The sequence below is a fragment of the Siniperca chuatsi genome, linkage group LG9, assembly GCF_020085105.1.
Source record: "Siniperca chuatsi isolate FFG_IHB_CAS linkage group LG9, ASM2008510v1, whole genome shotgun sequence".
NCBI lineage: Eukaryota > Metazoa > Chordata > Actinopteri > Centrarchiformes > Sinipercidae > Siniperca > Siniperca chuatsi.
The window spans coordinates 7,593,001-7,613,153 of NC_058050.1; the positions used below are offsets into that span (position 1 = coordinate 7,593,001).

The window sequence follows — 20,153 nt, forward strand, 5'->3', positions numbered from 1 at the left end:
ATAATAGTAAAGTACCTGTGATTTGAAGCAGAAAAACACAAGAAAAAAACAATGTACGTTCCTATTTTAATAATGTGTTGCAGTGAATGGACTCTTTAAAGTTCTTACAGGTTTAAGTGTTTAAGTGTCTGAGGCCTGAGGTTACTGTAAAGCTTTATACAGGAAGTTTCAATTACCGTTTCAGTAAACACCTCAAAAGAGCAGCTTATTACGCAGCTGATTATGCAATGTGCATAGTGCTTTAAAGGAAATAGTTGATAATGTTAAGATGCTTAATAAGAAGTTACACAGATGTCATGTATGTGGATCATTTGATGTAGATTGCTCATATATTTTTTGGAAATGTCAGAAAATAACTGTTTTGGGAAATGGTATGTAAAGTGCTGCAACAAATACCCCTGTAGGACATAAGGTCCCTCTGAATTGTATGGTGTTGTATCTCTGTAATTTCTCTGCAGAAAGTGTAATTAGAAGAGAGCGATATTTGGTTAAAACACTATTAAAAAGCTACTACAAGGAACTGGGGAAAATAGGGCCCCCAGCACAGTATCAATATTGTTAAAACTGATACATATCTTGAGACTAGAAGAACTGGACAACTAGAAGAACAGTGGACAATATGCAACACAGGGACATCACAATGGAGCTAAATATGAATCCTTCAAGATTTTGTTGGTGTTTTTATTTAATGTTGCCAATAAAGATTTAAGTTGAAAAAAAAGTGACAAACTAAAGCAAACTTTTTATGAATAAACATTTAATAGTGCATTCATAACAGTGTATGCCTTCATTTATTTGCATATCAAACCCATATAAATTTCCAAATAATAACTTAATTCATGAAAATGTAATTAATGAAAACAAAGATACAGGATATGGACATTTTAATGGAAACACCTGACAATATGAAACAATCCAGCACAAATCAAGACATCACTGACTAATAACGGATTATTTATTGCTGGGCTATTACATTGGATTGCATTATATCGTACAAGTGTTGCTATTATGGTGCCCACTTCCTGTTTGTTGTAGTGTACTGTACACCAGTCCTGTAATGCTGGACTGGGACCAGCAGGGGGGAGGTCAGGCTCAAAGAGTAAAACCTCCCAGTAACAGAAACCCAGTGTGCAGGCTGGTGTGTTAAGCTGCTTGTGGTTTGCAGCTGGTTCAGCAGTCAGCCTCTGTCACCACTGAAGCATCACTCTTCCAGTAACAGTTTCCTCGGCTGTCTTCAAGCACATCTACTTGGCACCTCGAACCACTGCACCTCTGTGTCTCACCTGCCTTATCCACAGATTCATGAGTCCAGGTACAGAATCAGCCCCTGAGGTGGATCTCAGCCAAACCAGCCCCTCAACAGGGAGAAAATGACTAAATGCATTGACCGCTCAGTAGCTTCGCTCAAGGATTTTATAGTCACATGTGCAAGAGGTCAATAACGGCTGTGCTCGTCTGTTGCTGTGACGATGACGTCCATCCAAATCCGCATGGATACTGCATTGGTAGCCACCAGAAAGAAAAGACGGTCGTATGTCTTCACACAGAACGTCAGACTGGGCCGCGGAGACTGAAGGGAAGGGACAGACAGTAATAATGTGATAAGTCATGATGACAGGACTGAAGAGTTTTTCCATAATGGTGATTGATTTGTTCAAGATTTCACTTATCTCCCTGTAGAGATTTGCATTCTTCCATATGAACCCAAAAGTTATCAAAAATAAATAACAACATTACATTTTTGTTACAATAATTCATTTGAAGCTTTTCTTTCACTGCTCTCACCGTTGCAACTCGACTTTTCTGAGAAGCAGAACAGGCGGTTGTTGCTTTAGTGTGAAAGAATTAGTTTTTTCACTGGAATACAACACCCAAAATCATTTTTATTAACAAACTGATGTTTAATTCAACTTAGACTAACACTAGAAGTAAGAATGTGACGTTTTATCGTAGAAAAGGTTTCAGTCGTAGTCATCTGGACACTGTTTTCAGAATCAAGACGTTTCGGCTCCCCTCTGGATCATATAACGATATGTTTAATGATGGCCATGCATGTTATACCTAAGACACATAAATAAACCAATAAACTTTCTGATAGAGTTTTGGGATTCATGACTGGGCTACACTGGCCTGTACATCATATATAAGACTCCACGCTACAGGCCCTTTTCACCATGACAGAGGGCTTGTAGCCTAATGTAGTCCATTTTAAAGTGCATTTATCAAATTGATCCCTTGCAGATTAAAAGCTCAGAGATTTGGCACAGACCATCAGCCGGATGAAACACTCCACAGACTATGATAGATTTTTCTAAGTCAGTTGGTGAACTGTATGAAAACTCACAGAAGTGGCTGTTCGTAGATGGTCGTAGTAAACTTCTTCTATGGCCTGGAAGTAGATGACTCCCTTTAGCTTCCTCTCATCACAGTCTGCAACAAAGGGAGAAGAAAGTTAGAAAAAATGTAGTAACAACATACTCATTAGGACTCGATGGATCGATTCAAGTCATAGAAGTAATTACAAGTCTGCAACTTTATTAATTTAAAAATTATTTCTAATTTTCTTAAGTCCTCTTTCTTTTGACTGCATACAGTAGTTGCCTTTACGTAAAAATGTTTTAACTGCAATTTAAGTTGTTTTCTTTAAATGTAAGCCATTTTTTGATCAATACAATAGAAGGTACAGCAAAATAAGTGGAGGATGGAGGCTGGAAGATAATGTTACTCGTGCAATATTATTTTACAACATGCCTGACTTAGTTTTAGTAAGCTAGTGTGACACACAGAAGGCTTTCCTTCATGCAAACACACAGTCAATATGTGCACACACCACACTCCCAGCCAGTCTAACCTGTATAGTAGGCTAGTCGTCTGTGGTCCATGTCAAACAGGAACCATCTCTTCTTCCAGGTCTTGACCCTCCCCCCTCGTTTGGTCAGGAAGCCTGCACAGCGTCGAGACGTCAGCCGCAGGTCCGTGCAGCCGGCCACTCCGTGACCCAGAGACTCCAGGTGGGCCCGGAGGTCAAAGTTGGGAGAGAGGAAGAGGGGCAGGCCGCGTTGCTGGAGAGACAAATGGATGGTTGATAAGAGGCACACTAAACAATAACACTAATAAAATTCAGAGCCTTTTATTATGGTTACACTTGTTTGCGAGTCTTCTGCAATCAGATGATAAAAATTTGAGAGTGTGACATCATGATACTGGGCATGCCTGTTTGGCCTAAAAAGAATTGTTGTGCTTTTCTTGTACATGTACTTAAATGTGTGTCTGCTTTACCTGGTCCCTCACTCTTTACAGTACATTGTTTATACAATCATAATGAGTAGACCTGATGGATTTAATTTAATATTTCTGATATTATTCTCAAATAATGACTAATCTTTGATAAGGGTTTAAGGTTCAAACAAGAAAAACAGGAACATATTGCACTTAAAAAGGGGCACTCCATCCATTTTACATATCAAAGTTAATTTATTAGTCAAGTGGAGTTCTACTCATTCTGAATATTCTTTTTTAATCGATCTCCTGCAACTGCAACACTAAATTATTGACATTCTCTTTTGAGTATTGCTAATGTGATCTACAAAAAAAAATTATGGCTAAATCACAAGGCCTTTTTCCATTAAAAATTAAATCTAAAAAGCAGCGGTAAGACAGAAAGAAAAATCTTAAAAGGGGAACAATTTTACCAAAATCAAATCAATCAAAGTCTGTTTACAGGTCTTGGGGAGTACTACTTTATATATGAAAAAAAGTTATTAAAAGAAGCCTTAGACTGTAAATGTAAAAAAAATCTGGGGGTGTGGAGTTAGAAAGAAGAGAGCTTAACAGACCTCTGTAGCCTGCTCCTCATCTCTGCTTGAGGCTAGCCGCTCAAGGCTACATTAGCCGCTACTAACATAACATATCCGGACCTCTAACTAAACTGTCAGCGGTCGAGTTGTATTGTGGGTAATGTAGGCATCTGATTTTGACAAGGAGGAAGAATGCGTGGAATAAATAAGACAATATCTTTGGTTCTACTGCATTGATTGTGATTTTTTTTTTACTGTGCATAGCTCAGAGTAAGAAGGTGACTGAGAAAATATGTTTTCAGGGCCTATAACACTGCTTTGCATTTCATACATACTTCTGGGGAGTTTGGGAGAGAACTGGTCTTTGGTTGCTCCTTTGGTTCTGGCTCGGGCTTTTGTGGGGTCTCTGGCTGGTCTGTTCTGGGAGAGTTTGGCTCTGTCTGCCTTTTCTCCAACAACAGCCGCCGTCGCTCTTCCTGGGTGCACACATGTATCACTGAAAATTATTAGCCAAAATATGTGATGACCCCTTTCAGGGAAACAAATTTAAGAAGAAAACGATAATTCTGCTCTAACAGAGTTGTATTTACAATGAATTCCTTGATATTCACATCCAAAAAAGAAACCTGATATCAATAAGTACCACTGAATTTTCCCCTTTCTAGTTTCAAACTCTTCATAAACTCACAATCATATGGCTACACATTTTTCAGTCTTGGCATTCGCCCATGCTGCAAACACGCATTACAAACATCCACACATCTGCTGGCTGTTTTCTTGGACTATCATGCGCGGGCTGAGTGGGTGTCAGAGATCAGACAGCCATGTCTAATGTAGTGTGTCGCGGGTGATTAGAGGTGTCAGCGAGTGTTTCCCACGGCAGGTGACTCACCCTCTCTCTGAGCAGCCTCTCTCTCTCTGCCTTGGCTTCCTTCAGTTTCTTCTCGATCTCCTGGAGATCCAACAGAGACGGGCTGAGAGGAAGAGGAGTTATATTAATCAGAATAACTGCAAAAGTTAAGATACAAACATCCAAAAGCAAAAGGCAAAAATCAAGAGCAGCACTGCAATTAAATTGTTGATTCATGCAACTGGAGTGCTGTCCTGAGATACAAACATGCCACTGAGAATCAGTCTAAATTACACCTTAAGCACATTAACTGCATTTGCAAAACTCAGCATATGTCGACAGTATTATATGACACTTTAATGTTAACGATACAGTACTACAAACTAACATTCTCATTCATAGTGCAATACATGTAACTGTAAATTCAGATTGTGTTTGTAGAGACCAAGACAGAAGACAAAGTTCTTTGTTTGCAATGTAATATAAGAAGTTATGTTCATGTGTGTTAGTTGTTACACTGCAAGTGTCCAGAGTCAAAGTCCTTGTTGTGTTGTTGATATTATTTGTTCCTGGGCCAAAAATAATAAAATTCCTTCAAAAGGAATAAGATCAGGATAAGATAAGATCTGGGAAAGTGTTAACCGTGTTGAAAAGACATCCAATGGGGCGAGGAGCATGACCAGTCACACGATCATACAGGTTTTAAAATAACTCAAAACTAATTTGGAAGGGAAATGAAAATGAACTGTAAAATTATTACCCAAACGGTCTGATGTTTGACCTACTTTTACCTACCATAACTTTGACCTACCACACTTGTGTGCGCACAGTTATTATCGACATTTCCAGTGTGCTCACTTTCACTTTAACCTCCATATAAAGTGCTTTAGATAATCTGGTTAAACTGTTGGCTTGTTTACTACCTGTCTGATTGTCCGACTGCTCATATTTGTCGCTCAATCAGACTTTGTTGTAGCGATGTCGCCGTGTTTACACACGGTACAACTGCACCTTACATAAAACGTGATCCTCCTCACAGTGATATTCTGAAATAAAACCCTTCACACACACTCCAGATTTCTCCATCCTGCCCCTACTGTTGCATGCAAATGCTAAAGAAGTACATAAATGTCTAAAAGCACATTTAAAAGCCACTCTTCATTTCGCTGTTCATCAAACAAGCAGTTAAGTAACTGACCTGGCAGCGCGAGAGCTTGTTGTACTGTTGCACGGAGTGAGGAGCCCGCCACCGTTGCTGGACCCAGGTCTGTGCCCGCTACTGTGCCCGTTGCTGAGCCTATGGGAGGGGAGAGGGGAAGTGATTGCCTCTGGGGTCTGGCTGTCTGGAAGCATCCTCACCAACCCTGAGAGAGGAAGGAGATAGAGAAAGACATGCGAGAACATGCATCGGTCAGTGCGAATAGCCTTATATAGGATGTGACGTGAGAGAATTTGTGTATCAAGATGATGAGTTGCATTAGATCAACAATTTTCAGTTACAGCATTCAGGAACAGACTAAGTTAAAGTAAGGAGGACAAACACCTGGCAAGACTGGACATGACCTTGTAGATCAGGCTACTTGGATATTTGATGACAGATAGGTGTGTGTATGTGAAAAACACATACTACTGAGGAGATTTTAGGCTTAAGTATATATGCGCTTCTCTGGCTTGTCTGATCTGCACAGGTAAATCCTGCTTTCTACCTACGTAATAACAACCTGCCAACTCTACTGACACACCTTTGATTTGACTAAAAGGGAGGGAACTGAACAAACAGTCAGACAAAATGAGAACATGAGTGCAAAGAGAGAGCGTTTATTGTTCTATGTCACAGTGCTGTCGGCTTAAGCAATCAAGAGTACAATAGAAAATAGAATAAGAGGGCTGGTAATAGCTCACCCTGTGCTGAGAGCGGCCTGTCGTTGAGTTTGCTGTTGCGATGCGAGCTCCGTCTTCTGGGCAAACTGACAGATTCTTTGCATGGTTCCTATAGAATCAAAGAAAACAGTGCAAGTATGAGCTGTGTGAAAACAGTTCAACTTCTTCTTAAATCTTGTAAACTAGAACTTAAGCGATTAGGCGATGAAGCGATGAGTCTACTGTCACAAATTGAATCAGCAATTATGATAATCAATTAATCATTTATGTCTTTTTTTAAGCACTAATATCAAAAATTCACAGCTTCCAGCCTCTAAAATGTGAATATTTGCTGGTTTTCTTAGCCTTCTATGACATTAAACTGAGTATCTTTGAGTTTTGGACTGTTGGTCGGTCAATACAATACATTTTAAGATTAAAAATTGACATTTTTTTATATTTTCTGAAATGAAATTTAAATGAAAATAATTGTTAGTTGAAGCCTTTTGTAAACACATGCTGTATCCATGATGACACGCTGCTCCTACCTGAGGAGGCTTGTGAACGGTCAGAGGGGAAAGTGACATCATGCAGGGGGCTGAGCCGGTGATGTTCGACCAATCAGTGAGCGGCTTCTTCTCTTTTAGAACCTGTAGGACCAGATTCAATATCATTTGAAATTCAGTAACGTATCTGTGATGAAAACTGGCTGCAGGGCAAAAGTACAGCTTAAATAGTTCAATGAATTTAACGAGTTTAACAGTTTAAATGAAATGGAGATGCAGGGAAGATGACAAATACAGTGACTGATGAAAGCTGCTGCGTTAGACATACCACATGTGGCTGAGAATGAAAACTCCACTCCAAGAGGGATCGTAATGAGTTAAAAAATTATCATTGCCTCACTATCTTTCCCACTCACCCTCCCTCCCTGCTTGACTCACAAACACATGAGCAATTCAGTCGCCACATGCAGTCCACTGTTTAACCCTTAGTCTCTTTCACTCTACACTAGCACATGCCCACAGAGAATGTGTGGACAGTGAAGAATTAAAAGGTTTTATACAGTTACTGATCATTGGGTATTGTTTTCTTCTACATTTAGTAAATATTCAAGAGTAAAATCTATTACAAATGCTTCCTATGTCCCTTGTTACAACAATAATATCCAACCAGATACATTTTTCCTAAACTATCTACTATACAAGTCATTTTCTCTCAGACACAACTGTCTCTCACCATTAAAAGTTCACTACACATCTGCCAGAAGTAAACCATATCCTACATGCAGTCATACACACTTGGTCATGTTGTCTGACAGTGTCTTGTCCCTCTCTCCTCCTCTCTACTGCCACTCCCTTCTGCCCTCCCTCCAGATGTCCATGTTCTCTCATTTAGAAGAGCTCATGAACTAAACATTAAGGTAGTTTTCTGACAAACATAATTTTAATGTCCGTCAGCTGTGCAAATTGATTTAAGTGTATTTTTGTAGCTTACCGCTTGCTGTGTGGATGTGAAACTTCTCCCAGCTTTCCTTCTCTCCCATGTCCACACACACACACACACACACTCGCATGTACACGCATATTCACAAACGCAGCACCCTCCCTCACATTGCTTACTCCTCCCTCTAGCCTCTCTTTCCCTCCCTCCAGTTTGAGTTAAGCTCTCTCACTCACTCCCGCTCCCTTTTCTCTTTCTCTCTCTCTCTCTCTCTCCATGTCTGATTAGATTTTTCCTCGTCCAGATCTCATCTCCTCCTCATTTTAACTGGTGCTGCCATAAGTCTGATCAAAGGCAAACCACCGGCTGTGTGATAAAGTCACAGTGCAGTTTAATTAGTGACTGAGTAAATCACATACTTTGGAACACCAAGTATTCATAATAAACACTGATAATACATGGCAGTGTGGGCTGTCTTCAAAATGTATGCCAACTAATAGTGATTGGATGTTTTTGATAAGACTGAACTGAAGCCCAGTGAAAAGGGAAAGATGTAAAATACAAAGTTACATTATGTTTTGAAGCTTAGCACTCTAAGGCTGAGTCAGAAATCAATCACTATTCACCATACTGGGAATTTATGTAGAGGACTATATAGTGCATCATGGTAAATATATGTTTGGTATTGGCCATTGATTGTACATTATTTTTATGAGGCACTGTATACAATAACATTTGTTCACCAGGTTTGCTATACAGTATAGGGTATAATAGATCCCACTAGACATTCGGACAAAGCTACAAAATGGAAAACAGAAGATTGAACAATTTCACACAGCCTCGGTTACTGCAAATGCAATATTATCGTACCACTTTCTGTATGTTTGCTCATTGGCACAGCTCATTTAGGTAACCTAATTAGCTAGTTGGCAACTTGGAGGCAGCAAAACAAGCTGTAAACTCAACGTCAACATAATATCACCTTATAAAGTTGATATGGCAAGTGTACCTGCACCCCTAAAAATGGGTCCTTAAATTCCACCTTTAATTCAACCAATGAGATTATTTATACCTTTAGAAATGTTTAGCTGTGTCCCACATTCAATACTAGGGTGGGGCGTTTGGACTAATATATCCGCTATCAACGATTGGCTGAGTTGTTTTTGTTGGCCGATTTTTTTATTTCGCTTATTTAAAAAAGGTCTACCTCCGACAAACAAGTGGCAGCCGCTGCACACACACACCTGTGCAAATATATATCGGCAATTGCCGGTTGTTGGGCTTATGATTTCTGAGGGCACTTTATAATGGATACATTTTCTCACTCGGGTCTCGACACTCAAATAAAATGGCATGAGTTAAATATAGGCTATTTCACTATAGTAAATAGAGATTTTGGATGCTGCATTTGTAAAACAAAAATCTGGGTGGTGTCAGAAATCACTCAACTCATTTACTACGCTAAATAGATTACTCTGGTAGTGAGTTGAAAATTGACATTTTTGACGCTTATGATTCATCATCATTTTGCAGCATCACTGACAGGTGTAGTGTCACGTGACAGTAAATTTATATACATCTATTGTATGTAAGGCAAACCAACACTGCATTTGTTCAATTGTGGGAATTTTTGAGGGCAGAATATGTGCATACATTTTACTCTTCGAATTCATACATTCAAATAAAATGCCAGAAACTAAAAAGTAAAAAGAGCACTAGGTAGTAAATAGGGGTTGATTTCTTACACAGCCATCTTCGGTACTATTTCCAACATAAAGACAGACTAATGAATGAACCACCAGAATATAATATGACTGCTTGTTGTTAAGTAGCAGTAGCAGCAGCAGCAGCAGTAGTGATAGTCCACAATATCATAAATCCCTCCTACCGTTTGAGTTGTGTGGACGAGTTCTCTCTTCGCTTTCCTTAAGGCGTTCAGCTCCCTTTCCTTCTCCCTCTCCATCTCCTTCAGCTGCCTCTCTAACTGCTGGACTCGCTCCTGAAAATTCAGAACATAATTCCCTTTAGTGTGGACTGCCATATGGTTTCTTCTCCTCAAAACGTGTCAAGTGCTGTATCTGATTCATCTGGCTGGCCCGAGTTTACTTAATCTTTTCGTTATGTTGTGATCTAATATTGGGATGTGACCCCAATGTGATGGCGTGTGTGCTGTGTGAGCAAATGCAGAGCACCGAGCCAAGTTGATCTACTCGGCCGAGACACAATGCAAACCAAACATCCACTTTGCAAGTTAATGAGAGGCACAAGAGACACATGGAAGCAGGGCTGAGAGTGCAACTCAAAGAAATCATGGACTGACATGAAACCAGCAACTTAGGTCAGCAAATGTGACAGTGAGAGACAGACAGACAGATAGCTGTCAAAGATGAGCTGTCATCTGCAGCAGGGCCACACTGCAGCTGAGTCAACTACCACCCCTCTCACACAATCCCCCTCTTCTTCTCTCACTCTGCACTCCTCCTCTTACATAATTCAGCTAATTGAGGAACAATTCTGAATCTGTCTATTGTCTATATCCATATGTTCTTGTGGAATTCGATATGTGAATGGAAAAAAAACTGCCTTTTGGAACTTCCTATGTCAGAATGTAAAAAAAGATCACACATCAAAAGATTTTACAGTTGCTCCCACTTGCTATTAGAAAAGCTTGGAAAAGTGGAGGCTTCAGAAATAATTTAGATACACGAGTTTCAAGAGATGTTTTGCTGACTTTTGACCATTGCCTTGAGGTAATAGAAAGTTTGTCAATAAAACTTCTGTTAGCATTCATTACCCACCCTTTTTAGCAATGCTAACGTCATATGGCTCTATGGAAGGCAATGTCTGTCTGTCAGATGGTTGGTCTATACTGAAATATCTATATTGCCATGAAATTGTGTACAGACATTCATGGTCCCCAGAGGACAAATCTCTGACTTTGGTGATCCCCTGACTTTCATTCTAGCATCACCATGAGGTTGACATTTGTGGTTTTACGTGGGATGTGGGACAATTATTTGGATGGATTGCCATCAAATTTGGTACAGACATTCCCGTCCTTCTTAGAATGAATTGTAAAAACTTTGGTGATCCTCTGACTTTTTATCTAGCGCCATCATCAGGCCTCAGCTGTACTTTGGGTTTAGTACTAATTAGCAAATGTTAGCATGCCAACACGCTAAGCAAAGATGGTGAACTCATTAAACATTATACCTGCTAAACATCAGCATGGTAGCATTGTCATTGTGAGCATGTCATTGGTAACGTCAGCATAGCATGCTGACGTTACCAAAGTCATCAAACAACTTCTGCATCTTTCTCACCTCCACATTTCAGAATTAGAGGCGCCTGATTGTGGGGCCTTTGTAAATATGAGCTGACAACGCAGAAACTGTTAGGACAAGCATGTGAAGTAAGTGTCAAATACACATCAGTGTCATGTTTGGTGATTGCATACACCTGTTTCTAAAGCTCAGTTACTGAATTAGATATTGAAAAAATACGTTCAGGTCAATAAATCACTATCTTAACACTATCTTAACTAAGTACACACTAGGGTACCAATGTCTCAACAGTTTGTGTCTCACTGCAGTTATATATTGAGGATTTATCACGCAAGTGCCAACACGTACCAGGACTCTTCAAATCATTGTGTAAATACAAAAAAAAAAAATAAAAACAAAAATAAAAAAATAAAAATCAAGATTATTTTGTTCAGTATTGAGATTATTATTATCATTTCAGCCATGGCAATGTAGCCGTGCTCCAAAATTTTCCAAATCCCCTCATGTGTTTTATCTTTCCATCTTCTCCACTGTCCTCCGCTTTCCTTCATCCTCCGTCTTGATCTGTTGATTTCTCTCTCATGGTGGCCTCTGATGTAATTAATCTTGCTGTAAAGGGTCATGTGACAGTGTCAGGGTGATGCTGGTGAGAGTGAGGTAAAGAGTTCATGCTCGTGTCCCGATTTGACGGGGGGGAGGGCAAGTCTTGACCTGCCATGACAACCGTGAACTGTGATGGGAGAGGAGAGTGTGTACATGTGCATGTGTGTACTCTAATTCCAAATAAGCCTTCTAGTGTGGTAGTGAGTCCTTCAATAACCCAATAATGATTTTCACTGTGTTGTACTGTGTGTACATACTTTTGCGTCAGTTACTGGTCACAAATAATAGAGATGAGTGGCTGTGCAAGAAAATCAGTCATGATTGTAGGAGGAGAGGTTGATAAAGGTCATTGTTATTATTATTGGCTTATTAATGTTTTAATATCATTATTGAGATCATTATTGATTTTCAGATGAGGTGAACATTACACTACTATTAAGACAAAATAAAATATTTTATAGCATTGTATGTGTGTCCAGGGGATAGACAAAATAATAGGAACACTTTACACAATGTACAATAATGTGAAACAAATCCACCACGTCTCTGACACAGTCTAAACAAAAACTGAACATTATACAGAGCTTGAAGGTTCATTCTTGTAAGTTGGACCTTGTGTTCATAATGTTTTTGTGATTTTATTAGAATGTAGGGTGTTTCCTGTTATTTTGTCCACCTGCTCTATGCACCAGTCTGACGTCATAAATCTGTGTTGAAGGGAAGTTTGTGTGAATGTTAATCCCATGCCAGCCTGCAAGAGTAAACACTGACATGAAGCACATGACAGGCACATAAGCTGCAAACCCATACAACATGTCAGGAGCAGCTGGGAAATTCTCAGACAAATTCCTTCTAAGACATGTTGTTTACCTGTGCAGCGTTGACCGCATGCTTCTGACATGAGATTTCCTTCTCCCTCACCCCTTGACTCTCTCCCTCCTCTGTCGTGCTCTCGTCCTCCTCATCAATGCCGCTCTCTTGCTCCAGAACACGAAACTCCCAGTCTTCAAAGGCCCGAATTGCCGCTTCCATCACCTCTTTCTCCTGCATTGAAGACAGAGCAATTAGTCCACTCTAACCAGTTTTTAAACAGCCCTTGTTTTCATTTAATACTGTAGGTTCAGTTTTTTTAAACGCTAGATAACAAATGAAAAATTACACCTCATTTGATCTTTACTTTCATTTTCATTAACTGATTAAGAAATGACATGCATTACAGTGAATTAAAGTATGCATAAGGCAGCTATACAGTTGGCTAAGTATTCAACCTAATTCCTTCCACAAAATGATAATATGTTCATATTAAGATGTTCACAGATAATCTCCAGATTGTTATTTTCATGCCAGATGAGTTTGTGTGCAACAGCATTCAGATGCTGCCTCAAGATAGTTAGTTAGATAGATATTTTTATTATTCAGATTTTTTTTATTTCTTAGTACTTTGGCAGTATTAGCACTGGTTTTAATGCTTCAATGCCAAAATTAATCTGAAGAACATTTTCAAAGAGACTCAAGACATGTTCAGTATGTTAAAGTGCAGGTCAGAGTAAAAACCCATACACTCTCATTGTCTCAAACCCAAAATAACAGCATTCTTGTTCTTGTGCAGTACTTAAGTCCTCTGTTTGTGTGCATGTGGATTTTCTGCTATTTGTGACAAACCAGTTTCTAAAAGATCTTTCCAAATAAATCTGTCATGTCAAAACAGCCTGCTGCTGGACTGCACCAAACCTGTCATTATAAACTGCTTTTAAAACAAGGAGGTCTCCCATCTTGTTCTATCACATTCACAAGGAACAATACACATCCTTTGCTGTGTGTGTGTGTGTGTGTGTGTGTGTGTGTGTGTGTGTGTGTGTGTGTGTGTGTGTGTGTGTGTGTGTAAACTTCTGAAACATTGTTCAGTACCTGTTCAACCTGATGTGTCAATCACACTTTGTGCAACCAAAAAACAACATTATGTATAGAAGTCAGCACCGATGCCAACACGCCCTGTGTCTCAGACAAACTGGCATGACCCAAAACAGCACACCAAGTATCATTTGCAGTTTTATATTTCATTTCGATACCTAACAACATAATTTTTTTAGTATTTTCCTTAATGAACAACTTCAGCAAGATCAGAACGTCCACATGACATAGAGAGACTAAAATGCATTGATCCAAAAACTGCCAAATGATATTTGAAATCACAAAAGTCAATACATTTTTGAGCCATATGAAATGTTCAGCAGTTGTGGAAAACTATGGACATTTGGTTGCAATTCTAAATTAAAGATTCACAACCTAAACTCTCTCAAAAGCAGTAATAGACACAGGCCATTTTTGTACTGATTTTGACTGGTAACTGGACTGGAATCACTTCTAATCCAATAGATTTTGTATTTAGATAACATCACCTTGCTTGTTTGATTATCACGATTTCTAGGAAGCTGATCTGTCAGACTTCAGCTGTACTGATCAGTTGTGTTGTAGAAGCAGAGTAGGGATTTGGAGAAAGGAAAACATCCGAAGAGGTCAAAACTCCAGCAACACTTTTATCAGATGTCATCATAAAACACATTACAATTTTAAATAAGATGGGTATGAGGCAAAAAAAAAAAGTTTTTTGTTTGTCTTTAATATATTTTCAATGAAGAGTTTCCATTGTTGTACAGGTAATGGTGATATGTCAGACATGGAATTGGTAACATTGTTAGCTTTATCCATTTGTTAAAGCAATGGCTTTTTGTTATTCAGACAGAGCTGTCTTTTACGTTAATGTTCCTAATGGCTACATTCTGACATGACAGCACATTTACAGAAACATCGATGAAGTTGCGTAATTTTTGGCAAATTGTTGCTGTTGTTGTACAAAGGTTTTAAACCCCGGTCGCAACATGGGGGGGGGATTCTTCTCATGTCAGATGAGTCTATAAAAACTTTCTTTCACAGTGTTTCATAGATTAAAGTGATTTTATTTTCTTTGTGCATAAGAGATTACATTTACTACAGTGATCTTAGAAGGTGGAACAAGACGCACATTTCTCTCTCTCGGCATGTTTCACCTTGTGCTGCTTCAGCGTTTAAGTTAATCTGTCAGCATTCAGTTCAGACTTGTGCTGTGTTGCAAGTGATACAGAAATGGTACTAGATCTGATCTAGTAAGATTGCCATCGTAACTTTTACGTAAAAGTGACCAGGGTGCTTATTCAGACATGAGGCCAACATGTTAAATTGCCATCACATTAACATAAAGGGGTGCCAGTCTGAAAGGAGCTGGTCTCGGCTAGTTTTGTGGATGTTTTGACAAACAGAAAAGAAAGAGCTGAACCTTTTGAAACACATGAATATGTTTAAGACATCTGAATCAAGTTTCTTTTTACATTGCTTCATTCTGAAGAGGCTGTGTGCAGCTCAGCCACTCACCTGCTGCAGCTGCAGTGTTAACTGTTCTCTCTGGCTCTCTGACTGACTGGGGATCAGTTTCTCCTTCTCTTCACACCTCCTCTTCAGTTCCTCCACCCTGCATCTTTCCCCCTCCAGACTCTCTCGCTCCTGCAGTTACAGACATGGGAAGAAAGGAGTGAAGCAAGAGCACAGACCTCACCTAAACTTTTAAAAGCAAAACAAAAACTATTTCAAAAGAGAAAAAAAAAATACCACAAGTCAATTTCACAACCATGTTTCCAGAGTTTGTCATGAAAGACCGCAGACATCTAACTTTAAACTCTAGCTCTAGTCCAACAATCATTGCATGGGAATTTACTTATCATTGACATGATCTTGTGTTGAGCATTCCTTAAGCCAACTTTTTCTGTTGTGAGTGTGATACCCGTGTTAATCCATTTAAATGTTACATCAACACTATTAGTCTTCACTGTCTCCAAGAAAGAAGAAAATCAGTTTCAGAACACAATCATGGCATAAAACAATACACACGCAACATATATGTCCGCAAGCAATGAAAAACAAATGTCTGATACTCATTTTATTGCATGATACCTTTTGTCTGACGATGTGTCTGCGCTTTGTTTGACTGGCCTCCTGCTGTAGAGCCTGCAGCTTCTGTGCGTGTCTGTGCAGCTGATTCTTCTCTGTCTGCAGCTCGCCCTGCAGCAGGGCGATCTCCAGCTGCAGCTGAAACGACAGGAGAAGCCAGTGAGCTGAATCATACTGACCTGAGGTTGAGCAAGTCACAGACCGTGACTGTGATGATCTGGAAATGGCTTGGAGATTTAAATGATGCAGACCTCAGCAGAGACGAAATCATTTCAGTGTTTTCTTGAACACCCTGTCTTGGTTAATTTGTTGCAGCAGTCATAGTAACTTAAAAAGAACCCTTAATGAAACCATAACCACCTGTTTTAAATAGATGGTGTAGATTACATATTCTTTAATTCATTCTAGGGCTGCAATTTAAGATTATTTTCATCTCCAGATTATTTTCTCAACTGAATCTATGAAATAGCTATAAAAAGTGAAAGAAACTATTAAATCGATTTTGAAAACAGTTATCATTAGTTAATTTTTTCTCAATGAACTAAATGACTCGATTAATCATTAAATTGTTACAGTGGTCAGCTACACATTTCGCAAAGACGATTAGATGTTTTTGTGCCCGTCTAAGATTGGGCCACAATCGTCTAACATGCTCACCTCAATCTTTAGTTCCTCCTTCTGTTGGTCGATCTCTGTGATTCGCTGTTGGAGCACTGAGGGCGACAGCAAGACCCTCACTGAGCCAACCTCCAGCCTTTTAATGCAGGACTGACAGAAAAGGGGGAAAAAAGTAGATGAAGTCACCACTTGCAAGTATTAATACAGTAAACAGTTTAGTCTAGAAATTTGGGATGAATCATTGGTTAAAGTGCAAGGAGCAAGATGCTTCTTTCTTCTTACATGCAGGAGCTACCGAGGATGATTTCATGTGCCACCACCACATCGTTTGACATGACAGAGCCAGGCAAATTACTGCATCACCATCATCAACAGCTTCATCTTACTCGATTACCTTCTCACTCTCCGTGCTGCTACTCTCTGTATCCGACTCCGCCCCTGAGGAGGCGGGGCTTTGACCTCCAGCCACTCTGGTGATCCACGGCGGCCGCTGCCCCTGCTGCCACTGGCTCCTGGTGCTCTCCATGTTATGTTGGGGCATTTCTAAAGGGACAGGGGAGGCAGTTAATGAGAGCTACACAGCAGGGGGGGTCTGGCTGACTTTGGTGAATATTGTGGTAATCTAATCTGCTGCACGGTTGAAGGCATATCAGGGATCAGGTGACAGCTCACAGAGGGGATATCACAGCTGAGTAGTACTGCATAAGCACTTGAAAACACAGAAATCCCCCTGGCTTCCAGAAACTAGTCTGCGATGGAGAAAACACACAGAAGTGAAGAGGAAGCAATAGCGAAAGAGGGGAAAATTCAGGATGTGGGCGATGGTTTGTGGTGTTTCAGGGTCTCTCTCCTAGTGAAGGACTGTGTGGGTGGACACAAGCGTGATAAACACTCTTTTCCGTTGAAGGCTTTTGATCAATAAAACACTACAAGGAGAAATTGCCCACAAAAATGTTGCCGCACATCAGAATAGACTGAAGTACTTTTATGTTGTCCTCTTTTGTTCTGTCTGTCACATTCATGTGCATTTACCCGAGCAAATATCATTATATAGTGTTTACACTGTTCTACATCAAAGTACTTCCCAACATTTGGGAATATGTCAACCTAAAGGCCTATATTATCCTGGTCTCTTTATTCTATTTTACCCTTTAGTCCTCTACTGTGTGGTCCCTCTTTACACAAAAACATGCATGCTAGCAGAAACACGCATGTGTGCACAGACCAAAACCAATTTGTGGGAAAATACTTTTGATTCCTATTGTCCAACCTTTTCCCACCATCCTCCCTCGCCCCTTTCTGCACTCCCTCTCTCCTTGTATCCAGACCTTATTAGGCTGCAGGGAATGCAGAGTGGAAGCACAGAGATAAATACACAGCCGAGATATGAGTGAGGGCTTCCAAACAACGACTGGCACACTAACATCGAGAGAGAGAGAGAGAGAGATGGGAGAGGGGGAGAGAGGGGGAGGCAAGGACAGAAACAGCAGGAAGTGGAGTGTAAAATGTCAAAGGCCAGTGTCTTGTTTCTAGTGATGCACCAAATGTGCAGCATGTACCTTTACAGATGTTACCATGGATACAGAATACACTAATATTCAAAGAGGAAAAATAAAATTATTTCTCATCATGAGGATATTTTTTATGGGTGTAATTCCAACTCCACCAGACTGTAATCACTGGTGGATCATCAATATCAATAAACTTGGGCTGAAGAGAAAAAGGGAAAATCTGCACCTATAAAATGAGCGCTAGATGATTGTAAAATATCTGTCTTCATACAATAAGGATAATGGTCTGTGTGGTGGAACTATATATGTAAAAGTTTATTTCTTAACTATTACTTATCTGATCGGATCCTAATGAGGCTATCATAAGGGTTATTTCCGGTCTATGACTGATAAGTTAAGAAGCAAGACAAAGTGTTCAAGAAAACAGTAAAATTGAAATTGCACTTTCACTTTCAGGACTGACATGGCTATCACATACTTGAAGGATAAATGTCACTGATGTGACATGAAAGGGGGAAAAAAAAAACCTTTATGGTTCATGACTCATGCAATTTTCCATGAGGTTTCACAGAAAAACACCCAGATTTTTAGAAGGAGAAGTTCAGTTTAAACTGAATAAAAATGATCATTTTACATCCTCACAGACCCCAAAGTTGCATTTTCTGTAGCAAGAAGACACTGACCAATGCAGTTTACAGTAAATCAGGTAATTTCACAGCTCAGAAAATGCTTCCAGTAAGAGAAAGTGAAGGAAAAAAGCAGAAAGAAATGCAAATGAGCAGCAAATTATGCATCAGGGTCTCTCAGTCAAAATGATTTAAAAAAAGATTTTAAAACAGAATTGCCAGCCCATCAGAAACAGTATTTTAAAGAAGTATTTTCTTTGTTTGTGTTATAATCATATTATTCTTAAGAAGAGATCCCATAGTAACAATGGCATCATGATATAAATTATTCTACAATAATAGTACTGTCCATTGCAATAAAGTCATCAATGATAAATCACAGTATCACATGTTCATGTGTAAAATGTTTAGCTGGCAGAAAGCAGAAGAGTTCAGAGATCAAATGTCTGGAATGAAAAAAAAAAAATGCACCTCAGCTCCAGTATCTCAGGGGAACATCTTACTATATATTACTGTACTGATCATTTGTGCCACTTCTAAATCATTTTTACTGTGCTCTCCAACCTTCTGCTGTCCAGTGAAAGCTGTCAACTTCTAGGGAAAACAAGGCAGAGAGAGCTTCACACTGAGTTCCATTATTGTCCAAACAAACATCAGTGCAAGCGTTTGCTGTCTGACCTCTAGGTAAAGTCCACTCAGATACCCTATCAACACAGCGGAGCCGAGAGAGAGGCATTCAGGAGTAAAGTCCGTGCTTTCGTGTTAACACAGTGGTTTGTCAAATGCAATAAACAAAAGGCTAAACAAACACAACGCACTGACAAAATATGAGTGAGTGAGACAGTAGGAGACAGTAAGAAGAGCACCAGCTATGGATAAAAATAAAAATAAGCATATGCAGAAAAAGAAAAAATAAGGGCAAAGTTCAGCCAGAAAGCCAGATCAAAGAACAAAACACAGTTTTGTGCCCAAAATAATTGGACTTGATTGCGGGGAGGGGAGCGCCTCTGGAGAATAAGACAGAAGAGAGGGAGCGAACAGAGACACAGTTAAACATCAATTGTGTGCCTGTGTTTATGTGTGTGAGTTATGTAATGACTACCCAGAGGTAACACACACAACCCTCAACTCTCAAACTGATCCTAGAAGACTTCAGGACTCTGTATCAGTCAGCAAGGCTAATTATCAACCACAGATCAGCAATAATAAGCAACAGCTGATTCACCATAGCACAAAACACACACACACACACACAATCATATGCACAGTCAGACCAGAGTTTTCAACAACACAACAGAATGCTACATATCACTCTTTATTTCGATCTGAGGCACCACTGAAGTTGCAGCCATCTCCATTTATATAAATTGTGTGTTTGATCTCAAATAATCCAGATAGAAGTCAGTCAATAAACAGTTTGATTCCTGCTACATGAGAAAAGTGACTAAATCCAGTTAATACAAACAAGACTATCACTTGAATAAATGCACTCTTATCAATGCTGCTGCTTCATCAAGGTCTCTTTTACCTGTTTGTTGATAGCAAAGATAGAAATAGTTCTCTCTCATTTCATCAAAATA

At 39.5% G+C, this 20,153-nt stretch overlaps 1 protein-coding gene across 4 annotated transcripts in view; it reads right to left on the reverse strand.

Moving 5' to 3' along the window:
- Positions 1-737: 737 nt before the first annotated feature.
- phldb3 (pleckstrin homology-like domain, family B, member 3) overlaps positions 738-20,153 on the reverse strand; it is a 26,451-nt gene continuing 7,035 nt past the window's right edge. For 3 of the 4 annotated variants that reach the window (XM_044208329.1, XM_044208333.1, XM_044208332.1), the window contains 14 exons: positions 16,831-16,979; positions 16,476-16,586; positions 15,822-15,956; positions 15,246-15,374; positions 12,708-12,881; positions 9,839-9,949; positions 7,056-7,157; positions 6,550-6,637; positions 5,846-6,011; positions 4,690-4,771; positions 4,133-4,273; positions 2,852-3,062; positions 2,345-2,430; positions 738-1,570 (listed from right to left, as the gene is read on the reverse strand). In XM_044208329.1, the coding sequence (XP_044064264.1) occupies positions 1,436-1,570; positions 2,345-2,430; positions 2,852-3,062; positions 4,133-4,273; positions 4,690-4,771; positions 5,846-6,011; positions 6,550-6,637; positions 7,056-7,157; positions 9,839-9,949; positions 12,708-12,881; positions 15,246-15,374; positions 15,822-15,956; positions 16,476-16,586; positions 16,831-16,979 (1,820 nt within the window). In that variant the 3' untranslated portion in view covers positions 738-1,435. The remainder of the gene's footprint in view (positions 1,571-2,344; positions 2,431-2,851; positions 3,063-4,132; positions 4,274-4,689; positions 4,772-5,845; positions 6,012-6,549; positions 6,638-7,055; positions 7,158-9,838; positions 9,950-12,707; positions 12,882-15,245; positions 15,375-15,821; positions 15,957-16,475; positions 16,587-16,830; positions 16,980-20,153) is intronic. The other variant, XM_044208331.1, reaches the window with a different exon arrangement.